The sequence below is a fragment of the Micropterus dolomieu genome, linkage group LG04 (genome assembly GCF_021292245.1).
Source record: "Micropterus dolomieu isolate WLL.071019.BEF.003 ecotype Adirondacks linkage group LG04, ASM2129224v1, whole genome shotgun sequence".
NCBI classification, from domain to species: Eukaryota; Metazoa; Chordata; class Actinopteri; order Centrarchiformes; family Centrarchidae; genus Micropterus; species Micropterus dolomieu.
The window spans coordinates 9015424-9029735 of NC_060153.1; the positions used below are offsets into that span (position 1 = coordinate 9015424).

Consider the following 14312-nt stretch of genomic DNA (forward strand, 5'->3'; position numbering starts at 1 on the left):
TTGTCATAAGCTAAAAGAGCTGATGCAAGGCAGATGCTGATCTGGCCTTCTTGCTGTTGGAGTAGTAAGTAATAACTTATTTAGCTGGCTTGCTATGTCTTGTGTTGTTGCGCTTGGTTGATGTTTGGCCACTGACCACTGTTGTAGGTGAAACCAATGTGAGACGTCTTTATTAGAGATATGTAATGATAATGAATGCATGTGTATAGCTGTCCTTATTTACAAATGCAACAGGGGCGCCAAACATATAATGTTCCTTTAAAGCCTCTAAAAATCTTTTAAATGTAAGAATCTGAGAATGAAAAATCTCTCTTTGGTTGAACAGCTCACAACTCATGTTCACACTCAGTGTCCACACTAACGTGTAACAAAGGGTTACAAGTAGATATTGCTTTGTTTTAAGGGGCCACCAGCCAAAAAAGGTTGGGAACATCTGGCCTAATAAAACCAGAGAAATTAAAGGGATAGCTGCCACAATATAACTAGTATAGATAAATCCCTGACGGTCTACAAATTTGTAATATCTCACGGTGATCACAATACTCAGTACAGCTGTGCATAACCATGCTGTCCCTGAAACCTGAAAGAGTCTAGTTATTCTGTAACTCCTCATAGCTAACCTCAGACAGCAAACACATTACCAGTATATTAAACAGCCTGAAACCACATTTCATAAACCACCCCTCTTGCCGCAGCCATAGCGCTTCATTAAACTGAGTGGTGCAGGTGCTGACTGCCAAAACATACAGCAGGTGCATGTCAATAAAATGCCTATAACCATGTCAGTCAACACTTCATGTCAACATATTTTAAACAGGGGAGTGAGTTTGTGCTCACATCACATATTTGTGCCCTGCTAATGTGAAAACAGCAAATCTGGATGTAAGTATCAAGGGCAAGGGTGGACCATTTGTCTCTTAGCAGAATGGTAACGCCTGCGTATGTGTGTGTGAGAGATCATTGACCAGAGTCAATTCCGCAGCTGACTGACTCCAGGCAGTTTAAATTGTATGTGCACACACATACCCCTCCCATTCTAAATCAACTGAACGCATCTACTGTGGCTGAAAATGGATCTTGGTGAGCTATGTGATGAAAAATAGCCCATTTCCAAAGCCATGCTCCTCATCCTGTATTGTTACAGTCTGTGGCCTCACCTACACGTGGCAGTTACAAATGCTCTCACACAGCAGGACAATAACATTAAACAACAATTTGGCAACAATATGTTATATATTTATAGCAAACAATCTATATACATTTAAGTTGAAGAGTATTATGTGACAAATGACCCCTATTGTTGAGTTTTTGTAATGGAGTATTAAAAAAAAACAGCGAACGAGCCCCACGGCTTCATTACACTCAGTGACAGACACATAATGAGCGACTGCAATAATGCTTTTTATGTGCCTTGTGGGGATAATCTGACTGCTGCTGTTAATGCCTAGAACACATTGGCAAACAATACAGAGACAGAAATATGATTACATAGAAGTAATTTATCCCGAGGGAAATTGTTGTGCAGCAGCAGCAGTACAAGTAAAAAAGACCACAAATATAAAGAATTCAAATAATCATAAACAAATATCCAAAATCCACAAAATCTTAAATATACACAATGGCAAAAATATAAACAAGGTCAAGGCTAAGGGTCATAACTTGCTCATATATCAAGTTGGTTCTTGGTTGCATATACAGCCAGGTCACAAATTAAATGAGTGAAGAAACCTAACGAATGCACGTTTCCACACGGGTGCACAGCATGGTACAATAAAGCAAATATCATCCAATCAAGATGGCAAGAGGAAAGGTGGTAAAAAGGGGGTTCATTGTTGGTGTACGGATGGCAGGAGCATCAGTCACAAAGACTGCTCAGCTGGCTCGTGTTTCAACAGCGACTGAAGTGACATCTGCATTTAGATATATGGGAAAGGCAAAGTAAATAGGGTAATTTGATGAACGTGATGCCCGTGCATTAGTGCGATCTATAAGGAAAAACAGAGTGTCAATGCAGGATGTGCTCAGACTGTCAGCAAGTCCGTCAAACATTATTGAGATGAATAAAGAGGAGGTCATACAGTAGGGTTACAGTGCATAAACACATATAACCATGCACATTTGAGAGTTTTAGTTAGGGCTGGAAAAGAAAACAATAATTATCGCAATATAATTTTTAATAACAATATAACAAATGTTCAATAAATATTCAATAAATGTTTGATTTTATTCACTTGAATCATACACGAATTAAGACTTAATTTTTCTTATTAAGATGTTTATTCTATGGAGTAAAAAGGAATGAAAATAGGTTTTACTTAATTTTACTTAAAGATATTTGTTGACAAAGATTTTATCATAAATATTTTGAATGTTCCATCTCAGATTTGTGATGTGATCCACTGTTTGGCATCAAGTGTTGACCATAAAGAAAAGTTTAAACCACAATTAACCATCAGGTTTCTTCAACTTTCACTCAGGAGCAAAAATCACTTGAAAAAAAAACTTGAAAAACTATTTGATACTTATTGTAGTAATTATCGATATCGAAAGATATGAAACTTTTTATCGTGATAACATTTTTGGCCATATCATCCAGCCCTAGTTTTAGTGGTGCAAAGACAATATGAACTGGTCTTCAGAGATGTGGAAAAAAGTAATGTAGTCAGATGAGTCATCCATCACCACATTCTCAACAAGTGGACGAACGCATGTGTGGCGTACACCAAGAGAACGGTGCAGCAGTGGCTTTGTTATGCTGTGGTGGGTATTTTGCTAGCATGGTTTGGGTTCACTTGTCCCCTTAGAGGTAAGGGTCACTGCAAATCAATACAAAATTGTTCTGAGTCATCACCTTTCTCCTATGATGAAACCTTTCTACGCTGATGGGAGTGGTCTCTTTCAGGACAATGCCCTCATCCATAGGGCATGAGGGGTCACTGAATGGTTTGAGTATGAAAATGGTGTAAACATGTGTTATGGCCTTTGCGGGAACCAAATCTCAACCCAATTGAACATCTATGGGAGATTTTGGACAGCGCTCTCTAACACCATCATCAAAACACCAAAGGAGGAAATATCTTTTGGAAGAATGGTGTCCATCCCTCCAATTGAGTTCTAGAGACTTGTAGAATCAATGCCAATGCACACTGAAGCTGTTCTGGCAGCATATGGTGCCCCAACACCTTACCAATGTTACACTTTATGTTGGCTTTTCCTTTGTCACCTGTCCGTATGTGTGCGAGAAGTGGCATATGTATGCACAATATCAGATCTCTAAGTACAAAGTGTATATGGTTAATTCAAAATGTTAAATAACTATGTCCATGATATTGCACATAATGTCCCATTATTGTACAAAATAAAAAAAAAATAAAGGGAACACTTGTCAACACAATGTAACTCCAATTCAATCACACTCCTGTGAAATCAAACTGTCCACTTAGGAAGCAACACTGATTGACAATCAATTTCAGATGCTGTTGTGCAAATGGAATAGACAACAGGTGGAAATTATAGGCAATTAGCAAGACACCCCCAATAAAGGAGTGGTTCTGCAGGTGGTGACCACAGAACACTTCTCAGTTCCTATGCTTCCTGGCTGATGTTTTGGTCACTTTTGAATGCTAGCGGTGCTTTCACTCTAGTGGTAGCACAGCCCTCCATGTGCTCGCCAGAGGTAGCCTGACTGCCATTAGGTACCGAAATGAGATCCTCAGACCCCTTGTGAGACCATATGCTGGTGCGGTGCTAGACCTCATGTGGCTGGAGTGTGTCAGCAGTTCCTGCAAGAGGAAGACATTGATGCTATGGACTGGCCCATCCGTTCCCCAGACCTGAATCCAATTGAGCACATCTGGGACATCATGTCTCGTTCCATCCACCAACGCCACGTTGCACCACAGACTGTCCAGGAGTTGGCGGATGCTTTAGTCCAGGTCTGGGAGGAGATCCCTCAGGAGACCATCCGCCACCTCATCAGGAGCATGCCCAGGCGTTGTAGGGAGGTCATACAGGCACGTGGAGGCCACAAACACTACTGAGCCTCATCTTGACTTGTTTTAAGGACATTACATCAAAGTTGGATCGGCCTGTAGTGCGGTTTTCCACTTTGATTTTGAGTGTGACTCCAAATCCAGACCTCCATGGGTTGATAAATTTGATTTCCATTGATAATTTTTGTGTGATTTTGTTGTCAGCACATTCAATTATGTAAAGAAAGGAGTATTTAATGAGATTATTTCATTCATTCAGATCCAGGATGTGTTATTTTAGTGTTCCTTTTATTTTTTTGAGCAGTGTATATTACCAAGAGTGTCTACAGCCATGCTATGCTATGCCATGCAAGATAATGTTTAAAGTGTTAACCATTTTTGCACGTTAGCATGCTAACAATTGCTAAATTGCATTAAACACAATGTACAGCTAAACAGACCGGTTTTGCAGGTATTTCTTCATAAACCAAAGTACTAGACAAATTTAAATGTTTACCTACTGATGGCACTAGTAAAATGTTCTGTGAATCTCCAAACCACCAAACTTGTGTCAATTTCTCCTCTTGACACACTGAACATCTGTTCCAAATTTCATGGCAATCCATCCAATAGTTGTTGAGATTTTTCACTCAAAATCAAAAATGTCAAACTCATGGTGGTGCTAGAGGAAAAGTTAGGGGACCACATACATTGTAAGGCTTAATTCTCTGTGGGCCATCAGAGTCTGTACAGAAATTCATGGCCATCCGTCCAGTATTTATTGAAACATTTCAGTCTGGACTAAGGTGCTGGACTGACCAAAAGCCCTGCTGCTATTGTGGCTAGAAATAGCATAGAGATACACAGAAATTTAGAGTGGGTCTTTATACATGAAGGCTAATGTCATCATTGGCTTCTCAATTGTACATTTGTCTGCTTATCAGAAACAAAACACTTCCCAGTTACACAACTAATCAATATTTAGAGTGCAGGTAGTCACAGTTTATCCATTGTCCTTCACACATTTCGGGAGTCAAATTGGAGCTGCAGGGAAAAATGCTGCACACCTGCTCCTCATTACCAAATCATTTTTTCCAACTGTTCTTCCTCTAAACAATCAACTCATGGTATATTTACCCTTTGAGCTATGCATTTCTTATTTATGCTGCGCCAACAGGGTGAAGACGGGTAATGAAAACCACGCAATATGGTGAGAAACTGCCATGTCCCTCCTCTGCAGTGAAGCAGGCTAGGCTCGAGCAATGAACAGGGCTATCACGGTGACAAGCAGCATCATTTTCCCTGCAGTCTCCCAGCAGGCCGCTCCATTATGAATCCTGTCACAAGTGAGTTATGGCCTGTTGCATCTAGACCTCCTAAAGGTATCTCCTCCCACCCTCATCAAGGGTTTGATACCACTAAACAAAGGGATAGTGACTTCTCCGCATACACACTCACATGTGTGTATGATCACATTCATAATGTGATGACTTGCAGGCATGACTTAAAGCAGGAAAAAAAAGGAAACTGTGTGAGTGATAAACGGCCTAAAAAAAGAAGGCTACTAAGACTAGAAATTGAATTACTCCCTGTTGCAATTACGACTAAGAACACCCAGCACCGTACCATGAAAATGATTTGCATTAAAGCATTTTTCTTCAGTTATTGAGTTAATGATCCAGTCAGGTTAGAAGAACGAAGAGGAAATACAGTGGGATGAAGATGAAGATAGCTGCAATACAATGGCATGTAGGCCAAGGTAGTGGAAAGACAAGGTTTATGTTTGTATAGTTCTGTCTGGTAACAGTAAAAATCAAAGTAAAAAATAATAATGCACTGAGAGATTAAAAACATGGAAACCATGGATATTACTTCAAATCAAAAGCCACATTTAATGCATGCTGCAAATGTGACGATGGCCTTTAGTCAAGCAGGTCCAACAAGCAGAGCCTTGACAGCTTTCCAAATAGTTGTTCTGCCTTGAGAAGACGGTAACTGTCCATACTTATAAGAGTAGAACTTTTGTTCTCACAGGTCAGCCCAAATGGCTAGGCTATTTTTATTTTATGACACACTAAGATACTCCAAACTTAAACCAGCAAACAACTCTTTACCCTACAGCAGGGGTTGGCATCGGGCCAAAGTTTTTTCAAGTCATTAGACGGCGGGCCAGAACATCGTGAATTTATTATTTCTAATCCTTAATTTACTCTGTGCCTGTTTAGCTCAGCCAGTACACAGGACTCCTGTTTGTAGGGTTGAGTGTTCAATCCCCACTTCCTGCAGCTATTATTTTTCTCTCTTTCCTACAAATTGATTATGCAGAGATCATTTTACATGTGTGTTTTAGTGTGTGCCTCCCGGTGATTGGTCCACATCAACCTATGGACGCTTATTTTCATTTCCTCAGTATCTCCAGACAGAGGAAATTCCTGTGTTTCTCATTCAGGGGATTCCGATCTCACGTTCTCTGACAGCTTTTTCTGAGGTGTGTCAAGCAAGCCAGAGACTCTTAATTGAGAGCTTTTACTTTAGAATCTCCTTCAGAACTTTTCAAAGATGTTCTCGCGCTTTTATTTTGTAGGCACAATCACTTAAGAGGAAGTGATTATGTGAGTAACTTTTGCTGACATGATCTGTTTCAGCACCTGCTGCTATAACGTTTGATTTTTTTGCCGCTATCAAAGTAATCTGGCCACAGGCCAGATATTATTGCTGGCAGGCCAGCTTTGGCCTGCGGGCCGCCTATTGCCGACCACTGCCCTACAGGCTGGCATAACACAATGGAGGAGTTAAATATTGAAACGACGGGGACAAAAAGGAGGGTGCTGATTTAGAAATTTGTGTGGTGTTTGCAAAGGTACGGAACAGCCAGATAGGGCAAATTCAAAAAGAAGCAATAACAACTCTTTCAAAGGTTAGGATTGATACATTTAGACTTGAAGGATTCAAAGACACCTTATTGATCTCAGCATGTGTTGTTGACAAGACAAACCCTTATTTATGTATCTATTTTAACCATAAGGATCATACACTGAATGTTATTCTCTAAGCGCATTTCTACAAGGAATCAATAATGACTTGGCTCAAAAAAAAATTGTAAGTCTAAGCTTTATAGCCTGTGCCAGGCAAAAGATATTCAAAATGTTTTCTGTGTGTTGCAAAATATATCACTGTCATTTTGAGGTTTTGAGAAAGAATGAATGAATTTTACACTTGGTATTAACTTGTGTTATGTATCTAGATACAAGAAGAGTTACACCAAAAAAGGCCAGAGGCATATTTTCAAGCTTTCAGTTTTACTTTAAAACCCGTTACCAGGAGCAGGTAGATGTTTCAGGAATCAACAACTAATAAATACTATATGTGCCAGCTGATTTCTGAGTTGCATCAGTTAAGCTGATGATGTCACAGGCCTCAACAGTTCGTAAGACAGAACATCAATGAATATAAAACATCCAATGTCAACATGGTCTCCCTTAAACATCAGTGAATCTCTTAATAGTTAGTTAAGTTACATTATCCATTTAATGATACCTAATCAGAGGCCATTGCATTTGTTTCTTGTACTAATATGGTTCTTGTTATCTCAATATGCAAATTAGGTAGATGGGGCTGGTTGAGTCATTAACAAACACTAAGTGTCCCAGGTCAAGGGAAGAAATGCTGCTCTACTGACTCTACTTATTTTTCATTTGCAGAAGAAGCGCTTGTTTCTAGCTTTTTGCCAGTCCTGCTTGAACCAGGAGACACACAGATAGCTCCACCTTGCATCCCTTAGTCAGATTAGATATCCAGAGTATGTTTTTTTCCGACATTTTTTTAATCATTACTGGACAGTTGATTGTAGAGAAGCAGACAGGAAACAAGGGGGAAGGAAGGGGTGCGACATGATTTTGTTACATGTGACATCCCAACATTTACATTTACTTATTTGGCAGACGCTAATCCAAAGCAACTTATATTTGAGGAACAACATACAGGCTCAATACTGCATCAAAAGAGCATCAATAAAATACCCACAAGTGACAATAGATACAGTACTAGTAAGAGCAGCAATAAATACTACTAAGAGCTATTAGCGTGTACAGCATCAATGGGGTACATACTTAGGGAAAGAAGTAAAGCTGATGATACTTTGCAACTCTCTATGCAAGCATTAGGGAATATGATTTGGGAAGCCACGGGTAGCCAGTGGAGGTCGCTGAGTAATGGAGTGAGTGATATGAGTCCTTTTGGGTTGATCAAAACCAGATGCGCTGCTGTGTTCTGAACTATTTGTAGGGGTTTCATTGCACAAGCTGGAAGACCTACTAGGAGAGCATTGCAATAGTCGAGGCAAGAGATAACCATGGCCTGTACCAGAAGCTAGGTGGCATACTGAGTAAGGTAGGGCCTGATTTTTCTTATGTTGTAGTAGGGCTGCACAATTAATCGATTATTGATCGCGATTACGATTTTAGCGTCCCACAATTAAAAGAACACAATCGACGGCGACATTGCCGTTTAGAATGCATGCTCCGCTGCATATCAAATCAAGTGCTTCCTAAACTTACAGCCAAGGGGCATATTTTGGCTGTGCGTGCACATCCTGCTGCTACAATCCAGAGTAGACAGCAAAGTCCACGAGTCCATATGTGTCCGCTGCCCCACGGCTGCCGGAGCTAGTCGCGGCCCTTCTAGTCAATGTTTGGGAATCCATCAGACGCAGCGCGTCCTTGAAGCGTGCCAGATGCAGCTCTCGCCTCCGATCCGTGAAGAATACAGAAGTCTATTTTTGATGGAAGCCACGTCAAGCTGCAGGGAACAGATCGAACTGGGCCGGAAGTCAGACACAGAGCGGCATACAGAATCTGGTAAATTTTCAAAATAAAACATCCTGTGCAAATTCCGATCATAAATCAACAAAAACACAGTTAAAACAGACAAAAAATTTATCTACATTGCCTTAATCTAGTGTTTCCCCTATATGAATTCACCAGTGGCACACTGCCGCTGCTGAACGCATATCATGACCGCCGCTACTAAAATTTCCCACGATAATTAAACTATGCGCTACAAATATTTTTACTCGCACACTGTTCGAGCATGGCAACACTAAATGCTTGGCTAGCTTCCTCTCATCGTTCTATATAAAACATCTGCGTGACAGATGCTGTTAACAGCGTAACTCCTGTAAGGAATGAGGGTTTGATTGTCTGAGCGGCAGAAAGTCACGGTGAACGCAAGCGGAGGGAAATATTCTGGCAGTAAATGTAGGGTGTCTGTTACAGTGCGTTAGCTTTTCAAGACCAAGAAAAGTCTGTTGTTTCCCCACCTGCTGGAAAAGTGAAGCCGATTAACGCTAAGTTAGCTATCATCCTCCCTCCCCTTCAGACTGCGCAGATGAGCAGGGAAGCTCAGGCTGCGTCTTTTGGCTGCTATGTAACATTAGCTCAATAGAAAGTAACAGGTACCTGTATTTTATTACTGCCTACTTGTCCAATGTTGAGAACTTCAGTTACAATCTGAGAGTAAACTGGTGTAGTCTGCAGCTCTGTCCTGTACAGACTGGTTCAATTATTTTTCAGATGAGTCTGAAAAAGTGGTTGTTAAGAAAAGAAAGGACGGAGGTGACTGGAGGAGCTGAGGTTAGTAAAGCAAATTAGTGATGCAAACTAGTCCGTTTAAGCTAATGAGGAGATGCTTCTTTTTGGATTTTAATGTGCAAATAAAATGCACCTCATGTGATGTGAAATTACATATTTGTCATTCGAAAATGTAAGATTTTCTTGGGGGAGGACCCCCAAACCCTCCTCCACCGTGACAATGACCACCAGCACCAAAACATTCAGCTAAAGCTCACATTAAATTGGGGAAACACTGAAGTTTTAAACTATTCTCATGTGCATCGCATGCTCATGGACACAAGAGCAATACTGCTGAGACATGCTGTGTTGGGGTTTTATATTCAAACAAAAATTTTGCTTCACCTCCGCTGCTATAACTCCATACTAGGGGAAACGCTGTAATCATAGCAAAGGCACAAAAATCAAGCACTGATTACCAAATCAACAAAATCTAAACATGTCAGCAAAATCATGCAAATGAATGCGTTGCAAATCAACGCTTTGATTCTGAAACGCTCCCTATGGCACATGCAGCCTGCAGACAACCGAACAAAACCGGGTCGTCGAGAGCCGTTGCTGGTAAGCAGAGTAGAAGCTATAGGTAGAAGCACAAAAAAGACAATAACAACAAGCCAGCAATGTGCTCAGCTGAGATGCTTCCAGAGGAAGATAAAGCTGTGCAGAGGACGGGAGAAAACCATGGCGCAGCAGCAGCTGGACTAAGTCGACTTTCCGGGTAAAAATGTTATTCATATTTTGCTTCTAGGAGATGATGCATTTTAAGACCAGTCTTATTTTGATGCAAAGATTTGTACATTAGCAGAAATGCAGCATAACACAGATGTGAAAGCAGTTGCCTGTTTATTTAAATTTTAAAGTCCAATAAAAATACAATATAACCATAATTGTGCAGCCCTATGTGGTATAGAGCAAAGTATTCTGAACCATTTGTAGGGGTTTCACCGCACAAGCTGGAAAACTTGCCAGAAACAAAAGTCTGAAAGACTCCCTATGGGTGATGACCACGTGCTTCCTCCAGAATTTCAGCCCTATTCAATTTCTGTGGATGCTGCCCGCCTCTGTGCCTGGTATGGCTACCCTTGACACTGAGAAACAGGCAGCCATGCTTGCTGGAATGAAACCGCTTCAATCTTAAAGTATAGTGCCAGTCCACACGATGAAAGCTGCAAGACAGCAGATGGAGCCACCTGTCAGACAAAACATGTCAACCGTTTCAGTGACGAGGTGATGCTTGTTTCAGGGTTTACGGTTTCTGTGGAATAGCAGACATTTGTCTCTATTTCAGGCACAAATGTTCAGCACACTGAAAGTACAAACCATAAATGTGACAGAATGACCAGAACAACAAAATGAGTTTTGTTCCTGTATGCTGTTGAAACCCTGCTTGTGTATCATTTGTTTTCACAATTGAGTTGTACGCTTAAAAGGAACAGAGTTAGGCCTATATATTGGGAAATAGGCTGGTTTGTAATTACACCCACAGTCAAATTAAGTGATCCAGTTCAGTATGTTGGGAGTATATTCAATCTACTAAGCACAAAAACTGGGAGCAACTTTCTCATTTACACTTGCGATGGAGCAACGCTCATAGTTTACAGCCTGTTTAACTTCCTGAACCTTTCAACACTGAATGCAGAAAGATGAAACTGATATCGATCTTCGATCACATCTAAATCTAGAAAGAAAACTGCAAACAAATATATTTCCCAAAATGTCATACTGTTGCTTTTATGTGTTACTGTACATACAGGCAATGAACAATGACAGGCGGCTGCAGAACACAGTCAGTCAAATTCTCCTGCTCAGCTTTCCTGATATGCTTAATAGTACTTTAAGCTCCAATCTTATTATTTTCAGTTTACCTGCAGAGCATTGCGGTACTGACTATATAAAAGAAAGAAACGCCATCGCTTACGGACATAAAAGCCAAACTCCCTGAAGCTTCTCTCATAAAAGTGAAAGTGTCTACCTTGATAATATCTTCCCGGTAGCAAACTTTTCCTGAGGGCAGTAGAAAACTAAACAGCAACTGTTAGAAAACTGGGGTTTTATCTCCTGTGGACTCAGTGGATGATGGTTCATTTGACTCTTTTTATAAAGGAAATGTCGCATAAAAATGACACTTTCCCTGGCCAAAGGGGAGCATATCTCAGTGCACGCTGTTGGGGAGTGCACACTGTCGAGGAGCTCGAGACTTAATTCATGTCTGCTGGCACTGACTTAAGTTGTTTATAGTTGCTGTTACACTGAACCAAGGAATTAACAAAGATCTGTTAAGTCAAAATGAAAGGAAATCCCTTTTCATTTTTTTATCCACAGCCTCTGGAGTGATCACTGTCAATTTCACTGGTTAATACTGCTCCCTAGATTATCTCAATTCAATTTATGTTTGTTAGAAACAGCCTCATATAAAACTGACCCCATATTCCTAAAACTGGTTTTGTATGCAGCAGTGTTCTCTGCCTTGTCAGCAGCTCTCTTGTTGCAGACGCTGTACCCGCCTATTCTAAACAAGCAGTGGTGCAGCCACTCCTTAAAAAAAAAACTCTTCACCTGAGAGTTTTATCACATGTTTTTGGGAAGGAAAGCCATCGAGAGTACACTTGCACAGTAGAGTTCAACCCTGTAATTGCAGGGACCCTTGCTGCATGTATTCAAGCAGGCTAAACACGCTGCTTCTGGTGTATTTTCTAAGCTTCAAAGAGAGCAATAGGACAACATGGAAAGAGTAACCATAACCATATTTTAGTGAAAATGTGACTTGTTTGGAACATACTGAGCATGCCAATGAGTAAGATGAGTTCTTAATGGGGTTTGCAGTAGGAACACTTTTCTTACAGTGTGTCATTTGAACAGTGGAAGGCTGCAGCTCCGATTTTATATATGATTCTGTCTAAAAATAGAACTAATCTTAGTCATTCTTGCATGCAGGAGTGACTCATGACAGCTTGCCCATCTAGCAAACATAATGGGTTCTTCCTCAATCCCACAAACTGTACATCAGTATTCACTCAGTATGGAGACTATCGTGGCATTTAGCAACATTGAGGTATGCTCACTACTTACTTAGCTGACCTCTGCCATTTCATTTGGGTAATAAAATGGATTTTAAAAATAGTTCATTTAAACTGGCCCAATCAAGAGCTTATAAATCAAACTGAGTCGAGCTATGTAACAAACACATCTTGGTGATGCTCCGATGCAATGTGGAGTTTAACTTTATGCAGCATCACCCACCTGCACGACACAACTCTATCCACTCCATGATTTGTGCAGACAGAGATATTCCCTGCATCTCTGACTATGGCTCGGACTTGCTGATCAGTGATGAATTATGTATACAGACAAGCACCTGATGGTGCACAATACTGACATATGATAGAATAAGATATTGATCTTTGTGCTGGACACACTGTAAGGTAGGCTGCACAGTATAGCAATTTTAGATGGCTCTTGGAATTGTGTAAGGCAAGGTAAGTCTCTACTTAAAGTTTAGAAGTATATTTAGAAGCCTAATCATGGCCTCTTTCTCCAAATGGGTGCCTGAACAGCGTCCTCAGAGGAGTAACTGAATGAGCACTGCTTCATACACACTGTGCAAGGCTCAGGTCATGTACACATGTTTAGACTATTTAAATCCCTGTAGAGCTAGGTAATGTACTTAAATAATGTATTAGTTGAAATGTAAATTGAGAATGAAAATTAACTTACAGGACGCAGAAAAATAGAGCAGATAGTGACAGACAGACAGACGGGGGCAAAAAGACCGATGCCTGTCACAGTCATAAAAACGTTCATTAGTAGTTGAACAAGTAGTTGGAAATAGACATTCATTTTTGAACAGTGCCCTCAAATGAGTGAAGTTAGCTATTCAAATCGACCATGGTTGAACGTTACCAAAGTAACTTACCCTGGGTTGTGCTCAAAAAGCAGGAAACCAGTTTATCAGCCACATCACGGCAGAATTAGTTGTTCGGGGGTGTAACTTAGCAAACCTACGACGAATTCAGTTAATTAGCTAAAGGATTCATTTACCTGGTGCAGAAATGGAACCGGACGAGCAGTTTTGAGACCACCGTGAAGGAGCTGAATACTTCCCAAAAGTCCCCCCGTAACTTTGCCGACCATCCGAACCGAAGCCATTGTCAGCCGTTAACCGTGTTAGCTGTGCTGTTGGGGCATACCGGGTAGAGCCACTTCCACAATATGTGCTTCGGAGCCCGGTTTACCAGTTGAAAACAGGGTGTTGTCTATGCAAGCAACAACAGACGAGAGGACAGCTACGGGACACTTGGAGGCACGACAAAGCCTGAGCTGCGTACCTTCTGACAACCGTACCAGACTCCCCTTCCTTTTTCGCCTTTTTTTTCTCGTTGGTCTGTGATGCATGAATTAGCCAGCAGGGAGGCTGGAGCAGCTGAACGTTACGTGCCGTCCCAGCCCAAGTGAACGTTACGTAGCTGACACTGTCTCCAAAGCGCCACACACCCTGACCATGGCAGTGAATGTTTAGCCAAAGGCAGAGCCGGCCCTAGACCTTTGGGGGGCCCAAATCAAAATTTATTTTGAGGCCCCTCTGACTGACCTGCGTTCTCATTACATATGGCACAGAAGCAACATCTCTTGTTTTTAAGTAAACCACTGCCTTTTATTCAATCAAAGTAAAGACTTTTGAATATTATGTTACACTACAATTACTTATTGTCTATTT

General features: G+C 40.9%; 1 protein-coding gene across 1 annotated transcript in view; it reads right to left on the bottom strand.

The window, feature by feature from the left end:
- Positions 1 to 14070, bottom strand: part of LOC123969781 (calcium uniporter protein, mitochondrial-like) — a 20727-nt gene extending 6657 nt beyond the window's left edge. The window contains exon 1 of the mRNA XM_046047446.1: positions 13637 to 14070. Within this exon, the coding sequence (XP_045903402.1) occupies positions 13637 to 13744 (108 nt within the window). The 5' untranslated portion in view covers positions 13745 to 14070. The remainder of the gene's footprint in view (positions 1 to 13636) is intronic.
- Between the last annotated feature and the right edge of the window lie 242 nt (positions 14071 to 14312).